The sequence below is a fragment of the Drosophila rhopaloa genome, unplaced genomic scaffold, assembly GCF_018152115.1.
Source record: "Drosophila rhopaloa isolate 14029-0021.01 unplaced genomic scaffold, ASM1815211v1 contig_204, whole genome shotgun sequence".
In the NCBI taxonomy this organism is placed as follows: Eukaryota; Metazoa; Arthropoda; class Insecta; order Diptera; family Drosophilidae; genus Drosophila; species Drosophila rhopaloa.
The window spans coordinates 105,001-120,388 of record NW_025335089.1 but is presented as its reverse complement, the minus strand read 5'-3'; the positions used below and the strand labels follow the sequence as shown (position 1 = coordinate 120,388).

General features: G+C 38.3%; 1 protein-coding gene across 4 annotated transcripts in view; it reads left to right on the top strand.

Annotated features, from left to right (window-relative positions):
- Positions 1 to 15,388, top strand: part of LOC123037892 (acetylcholine receptor subunit alpha-like) — a 159,040-nt gene that overhangs the window by 79,929 nt on the left and 63,723 nt on the right. For all 4 annotated transcript variants that reach the window (XM_044460717.1, XM_044460719.1, XM_044460720.1 and 1 more), the window contains exon 3: positions 7,557 to 7,601. In XM_044460717.1, the coding sequence (XP_044316652.1) occupies positions 7,557 to 7,601 (45 nt within the window). The remainder of the gene's footprint in view (positions 1 to 7,556; positions 7,602 to 15,388) is intronic.

The following is a 15,388-nucleotide window of genomic DNA, read 5'->3' as shown; positions in this document are numbered from 1 at the left end:
TCACAAATTTCATTTATTGTACATTAATGGTTATGGTTTGACCAACATTGTGTAAAAATTTAAACCAAAAATTTTAAAAATTGAGCCGTTGAGGCAGGCTTGAACTTGACCTCATAAAAAATTGTGTCCTTGCGGTAGGCAAAATATCTCCGCCAATTTTTATCTGAAATCAAAAAAACAAAATTATTCTGATAGTGTATGTGTCTCGCTTGTCCTCCACGAACCATTTTTTTTTTAAATTAAAAATTGAATTTTTTGTAGCGCTTTTCATAAAAAGTGTCATTTTTTACGTAAATTTTGGCCATATTTTGGCTTATAAAATGAGTTGTAATTAAAAATTAAAAAAATCCCTCCGTTAAGGACAAGAGAATTATGTCTAAAAGAAGTGTGCAAAAGCAGAAGTTGATCGGTGCAATAGTTTTTGAGAAATCGTGACTACCGACTTCAAAAAGTGGTTTTGAGAAAAACGCGTTTAAAGTGCCGCATCTGCCCGACGCCAGAGCCCGAATGGCCCGTTGTGACGTTCGACGAGCTGGGCCTTAAATTTCTCCCATTCCTACAGTTTTGCTTCGATCGACTTGAAATTTTCAGACAACATTCCTGAAACTTTGTACTATTATATAAAAAAGTTTGAAAAAAATGAATTTTTTGAAGTGTCAAGACCCGGATAACCCCTTAAACAAAGTAGCAATAAATATGTCTGGCCATCGTTGCGGTTACCAAGTGAACAATCTAAAATCCACAAGCGTAACTCGATAAAAGCCCGGTGTCTCGTTCTACCTTCAAAATGTCTAAAAACAGATAAAGCTCCTGCTTAAATTTTATATTTTTTACAAAATGACGGATGATTTCAGATGCTTGATCAAGAAGATTCAATCAATGCAAACCCATGCTTGAGCTCTATTTCTGTGCCTAACAGCACTCAGTAATGCCTTCTTGTTCAAATAATATAATAATAATAATATAACAGACGTCGATAAAACAGATGTGCTTTTATAACAAGTTTAGTAAGTCTTTAACTTTTTCGGACAGATAGTTGTCCGTGGACAACTAATCATAGAAGCCAATTAGAATCCGCCCTTTTCAAATCGCTGACGAATTTATTCAGAAGAGAATACATTCATAGAACACGTATCACCCTCAGCCGAACCCTCTAGTCTTATAAACAGTTTTTAAGCTTTAGCTGCTAGAATTTGGTACGGTTGGTACTGGTACTGAAGGTTCTAGAAATTCGATCATATGCAAACTCGACCAAGAGTCCTAGACTCGTCTTAGGGAGAGGAGTACTGTAGTAACCTAACATAGCGGTAGTAATCAACACTACTTTACAATTACCAGATCCTTGGCCAACTAACAAAGCGTTATATCTAGCGTTATTTAATATTATTATATTTATCTGTTTGCGCTGACTATGCAAATTTTTATTTTCTTTATGATTTCTTACTTGGTCGACTTGAAAAAATTTGGTTTGTGTTTGTAGATGCTGCTATAGTGTTCGGGCCGTGGCAACTTCTAAAATAAACCTATTTAAGACCAATTCTCTAGCTCTTATAGCTCCTCCGATGTCTTTATTCGTACCTGTTCCATTCTTTTCAATGAATACAATATTTCCTTTTACTCCACGAGTAACGGTTGTAAAAATGATACTTTGAAATAACTTTATGCCACCTTTGAATTGGTGAAGAATTCCAAATACAATCTAGAACGCGGATTTTCGTAATTATAAGAGACAATTTAAGTATGCTGTCGTTCGAAAAGCAGAGAATCCATCATATTGAATCCATCATATTGTCAGTCGCGCCTGTTTTACCCGATCAGAAGGACTGAGCTCAAAAAAATCAGTAACAAATATGTCTATCCCAGGAATTGATTACCATATCAACGAGCAAAACTTCCTAATCAAAATTCATAACTCGATTAAGGACCGGATTCTCTAATTTTTAAGCGCCGCTAGTGGCCTACAAGAGACTTAACAGCTTAAGAAAATAATTTTTGTTTGCTTTAGAAGTTGTTGAGTGTTTTTTATCATTTTGTATAAATCTGTGTTTGATCTTTTTTTCATAAAAAATTTGTATAACGTTTTTTACCAATTTTTTAATATACATATTTGGACTTCTTTGACGCTTTGTTCTGCATACGAGTATTTCTTCGCGAATCACATATTCTTCATCGGTCGATGATCAAGAAGCTTTTACCGAGTCCTTTAATATTGACATTGTAACTGTTGATCAATGCTATGATTCTTCGTCCTCCAATCTCTGTGTAACTAAAAATAATTCACCTGCTAATGACGCCAAGAATTTTCAAGGTCATCCCGAGGTCGTGGTACAAGTGTGACCTCTGTCAGGTCCAAGGAGGCTAATACGCGAGCGCGGAATTGAGCGGACGTGTTTTACGCGTGCTCCAGCAGAACAGAAATTGTTCAAATTCAAACTTATTAAAGCAAAACAAGAGAGAACGCTATAGTCGGGTGCCCCGACTATCAGATACCCGTTACTCAGGTAAAGGGAGTGCGAGGGAGATGGAGATAGAAACTTTGATCACGCATAACTTTTTAACGAATGGTCCGATTTGAAAAATGCAGTTTTAATTTTTAAAATCGTATATAAGCGATTGTGGGCGTTAAAGGGGGCGTGGCACCTTTTTGAAACAAACTTGCGCTGCGTAGGAACTCCTAGAATCTGCATGCAAAATGCCAATCTTCTAGCTTTTATAGTTTCCGAGATCTCAGCGTTCATACGGACAGACAGACAGACGGACAGACAGACGGACAGACAGACGGACAGACAGGCGGACAGACGGACATGGCTAGATCGACTCGGCTAGTGATCCTGAACAAGAATATATATACTTTATAGGGTCGGAAACGCTTCCTTCTAGCTGTTACATACTTTTGCACGAATACAATATACCCTTTTACTCTACGAGTAACGGGTATAAAAATCTGGGGTAACCCAAGATATGCGAAAGAACGCTGAACCAAAAACTCAAATCAATAAATAAAACTGAATCTAACAACAATTGTGACATGATTTAAACAGGTGCATAATTACTTTAATTAATAAGTGCTACGCAAAACAGCTCAATGAGCGACGAAAAAAAGAATGAGCGTAGAAGCTCCGTAAGCCAAAGAAACGGCTTACTCTTACTTCTCAACCCGGGAGATTGAAAAAGAGCAACTCGGCTCTAGTGACCGTTAACAGCCAAAGGGCACGGTCTTGCACAACCGTTCTCCTCACTCCCACTCCCACGTCATGGAGTTCGCAAACGAAGTGCACCCAAATATGAAAAAATGTGGATGCTGCGGAGGAAATCATACCGCCGTATGATAGTTATAGGGCTGTGTGGTCTACAAGGAGCTGAAAAGTCACACGCGATAAGCGCCATCCAAACGCAGAAGTCTTGTTCGCTAAGTCTGAAAGGATGGAAAATCCACTACAGCCTCAACAAGAAAGCCCTCAGCAGGCCTCAGGATAGCCAAAAAAAACAAAGCGTGATGGAGCTAATATCATTCATAAAAAAGAACGACTATGCAAACACTTGTTTAAAACCAGAACAGTCAAAATAGTCGATGTCTATCTACAAATATCAATGTGGAACGCCAATGGTGTCTCACATCATAAACTCAAGCAAATAAAACTTTTAAATAAAAGGTTATCCATTTTACCGCACAGATCAACCGGATGGAAAAGTCCATGGCGGAAACGGAATCTTAATCAGAGCACGCATTAAACACCATCTTCACCAAAAGTTTGTAACAAACTACTTTCAGGCAACATTTATAAAAATGCAGTCAAGTAACGGAAACCTTTCAATTTCTGCCATCTTCTGCCCTCCTCGCTTTACAGTCTCTGAAGGACAATTCATGGATTACAATGCTTAACATACGTTCTGGGGATCACGTCTTGTGACTCCCAAAGGAAGACAATTGTACAATGTAATTAAAAGATTTAAGAAACAAATTTGACTATGTTTCCCCTGAAAGCCCCACAGCTGGGCAGCAAACCCCCGAAAGGGTGTGCCAAAGCACTGACCTACCTTCAGACCACTCGCCTGTGCTAATAACACTTCGCCAAAACCATGAAATAATCGAACACCCCCTCAGGATGACGTCTTACAGAACTAACTGGCTCAAATACGAAAAGTATCTGAATTCTCATATAGAACTCGCCCCTCAATATAATATTGATTCTAATCGAACTTCCAAACTGTGCTATGGAGGTCGTTTGTAAACTCATTAGTGAAATCATTAATATCGGCTACTTCCCAAAGAAGTGTAACAAATCTATCATCTTAATTATACCGGAAAAGACACAATTCCGTCATCGTAGAGACTGCCTTGTTTGTCTAAATTGTTCGAAAAATGCCTTCTAATGCGCTGTATACATAACTTGCTCATATATATCTGGAAGCGCACAATATCATTCCGGCACTGTCATCGAGCAAGTTAACAGATTAACGTAAGAAATACGCTCAACTTTCGATTATCGAGAATATTGTAGCGCTATATTCCTCGATGTATCACAAGCCTTAGACAGAGTCTGGCTTCATGGTCTCAGCCATAAAATCAAAATGCATTTACCGATATACACCCACAAGCGGATCCCCCAAGCCAACGAAGTAACGTACCTCGGCGTCCACCTCGACAGGTGATTAAGCTGGCGCAGACACATCGAATACAAGAAGCTGCACTTAAAACTAAAAGCCAACGGACACCACTGGATTATAAATGCTCGCCTCTATGCCTGGACTAAAAGATCCTGCTGTGCAACTCAACTCTAAAGCCCCTTTGGACATATGGCTACCAGCTGTGGGGGAACGCGAGCAGCAGCAATATAGAAAAAATCCTCAGAACTATCACTGGGGCACCATGGTATGTTCGCAACGAAAACATCAAAGCTAAGGTCTTTGGCATCCTCGCAGTAAAAGACGAAATTGAGAAACAAAAAGTGTCTTACGAAGAAAAGCTTTCTGGGCACCCGAATTCTTTCGCTCGGGGATTGACTCGGGCTTCCATCAGAATCCGCCTGCGACTCAACGACCTCCCAACCAAGTAATATTGTTCAGGGCCGCCTGTACCAGTCAATATGACTTTTAGTTAAGCTAATAAGATAAGATTTGATACACTTATAAAGGATTTCATAAATTTAATAATGACGTACGTGATGCAAGTACACCTGGATCCACTTCTGGTCTTCCTATGACTATTACTATTACTATTACTATTGATCAATTTGGATCAGAGGTCTTGGACCCTCCTACCCAAAAATATTCTGTGAGTGGTAGGAGCTTCGCGGTTTTATCGGATGAAGAATTTGAAGACGCTCTTCCTAATGAGCCCATGGACACTCTGGACTCCTCATCAAAGCCCACTAATGGTCGTCAGCCATCTAAGAATTATATGAAAAATTCTGATATTTCCCCACCAAATAAGTTGAAGCATGGACCGCGCCCTCCTGCCTTTGTAATAAAGGGTGTTACTGATGTCAAAAAACGTATGGAACTTGCAAGGCTGCTGCAACCAATATACATTTCAATATGTATAATGGCAAAACTTTCAAGACTGTGCAAAATGTTTTATGGGCCAAAAATATCCCGTTCTATTCTTGGTAATCAAAATGTGATCGCTCTCTCACAATCGTGGTCATCCACGGATTCAGAAGACATCAATGCTGATCAAGAAGCTGGTAGTCATAAAGTCCATAATATTTGCATCACTCCCGGTAAGGACAATGGTTAGACCCAATGTTTTTTTGTTGAGCTAGAGTCATCGCCCAACAATGTTAAAGCTGTGACAATACACTTTTCCTACAGTATAACCTCAACTGCGAAATTTTGCAGAGAGCTTCGTTAAGCTTTTAGATCATGTCATGTGTTCTAGTCTACGAGATTTACCTACGGAAGGACTAACGCACTTTCTTCCTTCTGATATCAGAAAGAACACAAATTGTTTTTTTTTTTTCGCGCGGAGTCCTTCACTGCAATTGATGTTGCTATATACATGGGTATTTCGTTTAACTTTATGGATGTTAATGAATTAAACGAGCTTAGCTCTGATCACATTTCGCTCGATTTACGTTTGTGTGCTGCAGACTCCCCACAACTGTCAGAACCAAGGCTTCTTTCCCTCCGGGCTAACATTGGTACTTTATGATGATACTGTCTTATATACAAGACAAAACTAAAGCCGATAGTATTAGTGTAAAGGTGGACAAGTTTAAGTTTTTCACGCGAGGGTCATTTCATCTTTTAACATACCCTTCTCAAACGAGCCATAGGCTCTGGTGACTTTAGGCCGGATAAAAAAACTAACTTTTAACCTCTTCCTTCCCAATCAGGATGCAACTGGCTTGCCTAGCACGTTAACTGAATTTTAATAATAGCTTTTTTTTAATAGCTTTTCCTCTCGCATCTCATATTATTGTTTTCACAGAAACCTGGTTAAAGCCGGAGATCCGGAGGTAAATATAAGTTGTCAGCCATTCCTAAGGTTTTGGAATAAATTATTACTCCTGATTTGCAGCACCTATGTAGATCAACTATATTTCTGTGTCAACACGGTTTTATTAACCGTAGATCCACAACCACTAATCTTTTGGAGCTCACTTCATTTGTTGGCTTTAACAGTATTTCTCAAACAGGCGTCATTTACAATGACTTTAGAAAAGCAATTGACTTTGTAAATCCCCATTTACTTGTTCGACAACTTGACCTCTTATGTTTCCAGTTGATCTCCTTATATGGATCTTAAGTTATCTGAGTGCCAGTGCACAAACGGTCCTTTTTGACCTCCGGTGTCCCAAAAGGGAGCCTTCTTGGTTTATGCCTGCAGTAGAAGGATTTTTCCTGCCATTTAAACTTACAATCCGATTTAGATAACTTTAAAAACTGTTGCTGGGATAATTTAGTCAATAAACACGGTTCTAAGTGCAAACGTATGACTTTTTATCGTGTCAATCCCAAATAAGCGACTTACACAAGATAAAATAACTCTTGTAAACGATCTTGGCATATTTTTGGACCCAAAACTAAAGTTTTCTAATTATATTTCGTCCATCGTTAGTAAAGCCAGAGGCGTGCTTGGTTTTATTAAAAACTGTTTAAATACTTCGACGATATGGCACTAAGACTTTATTTATTTCGATAGTCCGTCCGATTCTGGAGTATGGGTCTCCGTTCAGGAGTCCACAATATGGAAAAGATATTGGTCGCATTGAATCAGTACAAAAAAACGTTCTTATAGACTGAGACGCGTTGTTTATTTCTTAAATTGCGTAGTCCGCTTATGATCGATAATTACTAATTACATTCTGATTAATAATTTAAAGATACCGAAAGAAAACTTAAACTTTTCGTAGTACCATATAGATGAGGAGGAAATACGCACCACATATCCGACTGAGCTGAGCAAGAAGTGCACAAAACCAAATCGTCTATATGAAAATCATTTCGTTGTGTAGTGAATACTTACCTAAGGGATACTACACCCCATATCTGACAATAAATATATTTTTTCTTTAGTGTTAAAAAATTGTTCTTTATATTTTTCTTTATAGAACCTAAAAAATCAAATAATGACCACAAATCTTTGGGTTGAACAGGTAAGTAAAATATAATTCTTAAATAATTATCCAATAATTTTTATTGACCCTGTTCCAGTTACCACTTCCGAAAAATCCCAATGGAATCCAATTTTCCTGACTCGTTCTTAAACACACTTTCCTCTGTTATTACTCCGTTAACTACTTCAGAAAACCCCTCACGAAAACTTTCTGCCTGGCCTTTGGCTGACGGATTAATATTAGTCAGCAAATAAATTCATTGGTTTAAAATACTTTGTGATAACTCTTATCATATTCATTAGCTTTGGCGTAATACAATTTTAAATAATTTGTTTGGGATTAATTTAAGCAATCTTTATTATGATAGTTTAACTACGATATGCAATATATTTAATATAAGTTAAAACATTTAGTTTCATCTGCTCTTGCTTTGGGTTTTGTAAACATCAAATTACTATAGCTACATGTCTTTTTGATTCTTACTACATGCAAAAGTCTAAGCAGAAGAAGGCGTCTTGAAAAATTACCTTGATTTCTTTCTCCAATTGGTACATTCTCTTTTGTCTTATGTTTTTATTTATTTAAATTTTTTGCCACCACAACAGATATTTGCAAGGTAGTTTAAAATCATTTTTAAAACAACCTAGACAAAACCTTTCTATATATTGGAATATTATTTCTATGCGTATATAGATATATCCTAAAGTTGTGAGAGGATCTTTATTTTGTTTTAATTTTTTGTTAATTATTTATTTTTTAAAAAATAACTTTATATTTAAAATGCCAACAATATGCTAAAAAAAAGTATGGAAACAAACTTCGACAAGCCAAAAATTTTCTTGCAGAAGTTAAAAAATGAAATAAAACGAGGACGGAAGCTAACTTCGGCAAGCCGAAGTTTTAATACCCTTGTAGACATATATGTAAGATTTATTATAGTATATAGGTTTATTTATTAAAAATATGATTAAGTATATAGCCGAACAGGTAAATTATATTAATTAAGATTCCAAATGACCGACAGAAATTCGCGACTACTTTTGACAACTTTCAACTTATTACGACTTCTGCGACTGGCCTCTTCGACTTGCTTCTGTGACTACTTCTTCGACTTCGACTTCTGTTCTCCTCTTCGGCGCTGCCAATGATGGGTGGTGTGTGTCAAGGATGGGTGTGTCAACTTGTGAGGTGATTGTACCGATGCCACCTTACACTCGGCCATCCTGATCATCATCTGACCCAGATGATCCTTCGTCCTCATCGTCTTCGTCTTCGCTACAACCAAAGTAACGCCACAATTTCATGGAATCAGCAGCGGTTGACGTCTGATTTGGGCCTGGGAACTCTGCAGATTTTTTAACGTCATATCGACCGTTCCGCTTTACGTTGATGATTTCGTAAGGTCCTACAAATTTATTTGACAACTTTTTCCCGTTGACGAATTGAGTCACTCTAATAGCGACTAAGTCACCTAATTGTTATCCGTGGTGGCCTTTCCTCTTTTTGTCAAAGTTCCGCTTGTACGTGTGTTGCGCTTTTTCGATCTGGTTTCTGGCTTCTGTTCTTATTCGGTTGCGCTCGTCTTGAACGCCAGACAATAATTCCTCTTGAAGGATGTTGACCAAATCTGCATCTGATTCGTTTCTCATCTTAATTCCAAACAAAATTTCAAATGGAGTAAATTTTGTTGAAGAGTGAACGTGTGCGTTGATCGCCCGTTGCACCTGAGAAGTGTATTGATACCATTTCGATGGCTCGGCAGTAGACATTTTGGCCAATACAGAAATGATAACCCTGTTAACTCTTTCAATCTGCCCATTTCCTCTGGGAATCCCTGTAGTATTTTCGATGTGTTCAATCTTCCCGTCAGCACAGAACTCCTTGAAAGGCTTAGACGTAAAAGCAGTCCCCTTGTCGCTGATGATACGTTGAGGGTTTCCAAAAATGGCTACCCATGAACTAAGATGTTTTATGACATCATTAGCGTCAGTCGATTTAGTGGGATATATCCAGGTGTACTTTGAAAAGCCATCAATAACTGCGAATATATATTTGTACTTCTTTGCCGTTATATCTAAGGATCCTAGATGATCGACGTGGAGGGTTGATAACGGCTTATCTCCCTTGTCTATGCAATGCAAATAATCTTCTTGTTTTCCGAGTTTTCTGTTGTGGGTTATACACTCGATGCAGTTTGCAATAACTTCCGTAACTTTTTTGTCTAAATGAGGTATGAAGTACTCCTGTTGAATTGAATGCTTTGTTTTTTCTGATCCCATGTGACCAAAATTATGAGCTGTTCGAATAATTGCCTTTTCCATACACTTTGGATTTGCAAGCAACTCTGCTCCGGCAACCTGTTTGTAAATTAAGTTATTTTTCATCGTGCATTGCGCATAAGGTTCTTCCTTCAGGATCTTTGCTACGGCTGATAAGTGCTCATCTTTTTTCTGTGCCTTTAAAATTTGTGACTGCACTTCTGGTGTGACGATCATGACTGGGAATCGACTAAGACTATCTACATGCTTCATTCTGGTGCCAGCACGATGTTCTATTCTATTTTGAACGAAAAATCTTGAAGGTACATAAGCCACTGTACTACTTCACGAGGGATGTCTTTCTTTGTTGTTGTCATCTTAAAGGCAGCGCAGTCTGTGACGAGATTGAATTCGATCCCCATAAGATAATGTCGTTTCTAAATTTGGTTGCTAAATAGGCTGCTTTCACTTCTAAAAAATAGCTGTGTAATTTTTCTTCCTGTGGCGTTGTTTTCTTGCTCCAGTACATAACAGGATGCCCCTTGTTGTCATGCTGCTGGAAAAGTGTTGCCCCAAAACCATCCTTCGACGCGTCTACGTGCAGCTGAGTCTTTGCATTCTGTTTGAAAATTTTTAGGACAGGCTCGCTTGTTAAGGACGACTTCAGTTTTTCTACAGCTCGAATCTGCAAACTATCGATTTTAAATTCTGCGTTTTTCTTTAGGAGTTCGGTGAGTGGTCTTGCCATTAATGCGTACTGTCGGATAAATTTTCTGAAATACCCCGCCAGTCCAAGAAAAGCCTGAACTCCTCTTATATTTTAGGGTATTGGAAAATTTTGCACAGCTTTAACTTTTTCATGGCCTGGCCAAACATGTCCGTTTTCTATTTCGTGTCCCAAAAAGCTTATCTTCTCAAGTATTGGCATTATGAACATTTAATTTCCAAGCCAACCCTTTCACCTTGCTTTAAAACAATCTGCATGTTTTTAAGGCATTGCTCCGCTGAATCACCAAACACAACTATGTCATATACGTATATCTCCATAATGCCATCATTTATTAATTTCTGGAAGATATAGTTAACATATCGAACGAAAACTGCCGGTGAGTTACAGAATCCGAAAGGAGCTCTGTTAAATTTGTATAGACCTTCCTTTGTTACAAATGCCGTGTATTTTCGGCATTGCTCGTCAACTGCAACATGGAAAAAACCGTTTTTTAGGTCCATTACTGTAAAAAATTTGGCTGCTTGCATCTTCTCTAAGACCTCCTCTACAATGGGAACAAGAGTGTTTAATTTGCATTTGTCTACGCATAATCTGTACGTTCCTTCTTTCTTTTTGGCCAGAACTACCTTGCTTGCCACGTCAGAACACGATTCTCGAATAATACCACTGCTAAGCCAGTCCTCTACTTGTTTCCTGACAAATTCTCGTTCTGGGATCGACAAGCGACTTGTACTTTCACGGAAGGCAATGCTGTCCTTTGGTATAATGTTTAGTTTTATTGGGCATTCGTCAGGGTTACTTTTCGGCTTGTAGTTGTATATCATTTATTTAAAAACAGTCGCATGTTAGGGATTTACGTTTATATCAAAATCTTCGGTAGAGCTTACCACATTGAATAAATTTGACTGGGAGAGTTCTTCTTTATTTTCCATCTGTGTCGCCGCAAAGGTATAACCGCTGCTAGTGAGAGTTAAAGTGAATTTCTCCAAAAAATCGAATCCGACCAAAACGTCAACTTTAAGGTTTGAGTCCGGAACAACTAGAAACGTGTGCGTCGTTATTAGTCCATCAACTCAATCGCGTCCGAAAATTCACCCAACACTGAGGTTGCGACGTTGCCTAAACCTAACAACTTTAGAAAACATTTTTGTAGTACACGATTACCGAAAGTCTTTGTAAATTTTTCTTTGCGCATTAATGAAACGTCTGCTTCAGTGTCAATCAAGCACATCATTTTATTTTTACCGATTTGCATCTCCTTGACCCGATTTCTTTGAACACGACATTCACATTGGGCTTAACGGCTGGACAATGTTTGGAAATATGGCCCACACCGTTGCACTTGAAGCATTTTAGGTCGCCCTTACACTCAGCTATTTTATGGTCAGCGGACCCACAGTTATAGCAATGCTGTTGTTTTCGGTTGAATTGTTTTTAGCAACCGACTCTGCCAACTCAAACCGACTTCTAAGCTCCTTAAATGACGTCGAACTATACAATGGAAATTTTAAGTCATCACCCACCTCTAAGCTATCTACAATATAGCTTATTATCGACTGATCCTCTATATGACCCAGTGCTGCCATCTTTCGCATCTGGAGAACATATTCATGGAAATTTTCCGACGCTCGTTTTTTACGGTTTCTAAGCATTTTGTGAATTTCCGCACTACTCAACTGTTTGTCGAATTCGTCCATTAACACTACACACAAATCTTCATAGTTTGATACTGCAATAGTTTCTAGAAACAATTTAGCTGTTCCACTTATTTTGTTTCTGGCGTTGACGTATTTTTGCTTCTCGGTTAATTCATAAGCTTCTGCGTTTTCGTCGAAATTCACTAAGCAATGCCTAATAGAGATCGAGACACCGTCAAAACTAGGAACCACTTTCGCAAAGCTTTCCACCGAAACACAATTTTTATTTTCACTAATTTCACATTTTTCTGCAATCATTTTTATCAATTTTGCCAGGTCACCGTTGTTCACGGATGTGTGTGTCTCTTCCAAGTCTATATTGTTCATTTTGTCTGCAAATTCTTGGTCAACTTCAGATTTTAATGGCAAACTTTCGTCAAGTTGATTTTGTGTATGTATCGGCTTGAGCTCTGCTATGGTTGTCTCGTTTTCATTACTTTGATCCTCTATATTGAATGTTTTTTCGCCAATATTCCTTCGATTCAATTGAAATGTGCTATTTGCTGTCGTAGAATTATTCTTTTGCGCTGTATTTTTCTTCTTTTTAACTGTTCTCATCATAGTTACACAACTTCTTAAACAATTTCACAAAGAGTTTATTGTTTCACATGGTTCATTTAACTGGCTGCTCGGATCATTTGAGCCCCCATGTAAGATTTATTATAGGATATAGGTTTATTTATTAAAATTATGATTAAGTATATAGCCGAACAGGTAAATGATAATAATTAAGATTCCAAATGACCGATAGAAATTCGCGACTACTTTTGACAACTTTCAACTTATTACGACTTCTGCGACTGGCCTCTTCGACTTGCTTCTGTGACTACTTCTTCGACTTCGACTTCGACTTCTGTTCTCCTCTTCGGCGCTGCCAACTTATTATTCCAAATTTAGCAAATTTGCAATGGGTGGTAAGGATGGGTGTGTCAACTTGTGAGGCGATTGTACCGATGCCACCTTACATATATAAATAGAAAAAAAGGGATATTTTCACATGTTTTTACAATTATTCCAGAAGATCTTGATCTGCGTACACATGTTTTAGGAAGACAGTGAAAGTCAGATCGCTAGCTATTAAACTGAGCTCGCAAACGGTATTGAAACAGACAGAACTAAACCATTCTTTTTCCCTACACTACCAAATGTTTGCCCAAAAAGCTGGGGCAAACTTAGTAAACTGCACGTCAACAGTGTCTTCTTCGATGCCAATGTAATTGGTTTTAGCGAAACGTGGCTTAATTCCTCTGTGTCTGACTGCGAAATATTTGTTGGTAGTTATGTTATATATAGATGTGACCGCTTAATGCGTCTTGGCGGTGGTTTTCTTATTGCCGTCAAGTCCGATCTTGTCTCTCAACGTATTCCGATAATTGGTACGGACAGCATATTAGAGTTGGTTGCAGTTCGGATAAAGCTTCATGATTATTTCGTTATTATATCATGCTCATATATTCCTCCTCGTTCTGATATTAGCCTCTACCTTCAGCATTTGGCTCAAATACAGAGTATTCATTCAACCCTCGGCTATATCGATCATCTTATTGTAATGAGCGACTTTAACCTCCCTGACATTTCCTGAATGTCATCAACTGATTCAATTGCTCTCGTTCCCTCCACGGCCCATGAGTTTGTTGACGGTCTTATTGATCTTTCATTAGGACAACTGAACTCAATCTTGAACTGCTCCAGAAAAGTTTTAGACCTTATTTTTGTCACGGAGTTCACCAATGCATTCGTAACTAGAATTAGCCCTCTCTCCAATCCTGAAGACGCTTACCATCCTACACTTGAGGTTACTTTAGAAGCTTCAGATCCATTACTAATCGACCAGCATCTTTTCGTTGTTTTCGAAGAGCTAAATTCGCAGAAATGAATAGGCATTTATCGGAACTCGACTGGTCTTTTATGGATTCAAATGATGATCCCTTACATATTGTAGAACAGTTTTATGGTACACTCTATTCTGCTTTTGATACGTTCGTTCCCTCATTTCCCTCTGCAAACGCGCCTCATAAGCCACCGTGGTTCTCTCGTAGACTCTCCTTCCTGAAAAATTCCATGTCTAGACTTTTGGGCTCCAAGTTTATCATTTGATGTATCTAATAGCTCGTTCAAATTTCTTAGTCCACAATTCCATATGTTACAATAGTTACCTAAACCGTTGCAGAATAGAATTCCAAGACAACCCCAAGCAGTTCTAGGCATTTGTTAATTCGAAACGAAAATTGCAACAATTTCCATCTTCCCTTCACCTTGATACGACATCTGCCTCTAGTGACGCCGATATTGCGAACTTATTTGTAAAATTTTTCCAGTCCACGTACTCGTCTTTTAGTTACGATAACACTTCATCCTACCCCTACCCTTTTCCTCACTCCAACTGTATTTCCATGCCCTTAATTAGTGAGGATGATGTTTTACATCATTTTGTACCGAGCTGTGTTATAAAAAAATGTGCCGATGCTTTGTGCAAACCATTATCTAATCTTTTTCAGATATCCCTCCTTCATTCGTATTTCCCTGAAGTTTGGAAGGAATCGTTTATCATTCCACTTCATAAAAAGGGAAGCAAATCGGACATTAAAAACTACCGCGGTATTGCAAAACTGAGAGCGATCCCATATCATCAGTTATTATTAAAAACAAGAAAGGAAAGCTAACTTCGGACGGAGCCGAAGTTGATATACCCTTGCAGAATATTCTGTAAATTATATTCTCCAAAATTATTCATATGATGCTTTCTTAATACTCATAAAAAATCCCAACTTCCTAACATTAAGTTCCGTTCCGACTTATGTACTACCTGCAATAGAAAGACAACTTTTGGGAAAGTTTCAAGCAGAAAGCTTTAAAACTGAGGGACTAGTTTGCGTAGAAACGGACAGACGGACGGACAGACGGTCGGACATGGCTAGATCGACTCTCCTGGTGATGCTGATCAAGAATATATATACTTTATAGGGTCGGAAATGTCTCCTTCACTGCGTTGCAAACTTTTGACTGAAATTATAATACCCTCTGCAAGGGTATAAAAACTAATATTACTAGGATTCCCGACCATGTTGACTAAGTGGATTTCAACATACCTTGCGATCCGTACTCAGAGAGTAGCTTATAAAAGCACAATCTCAAACTCTG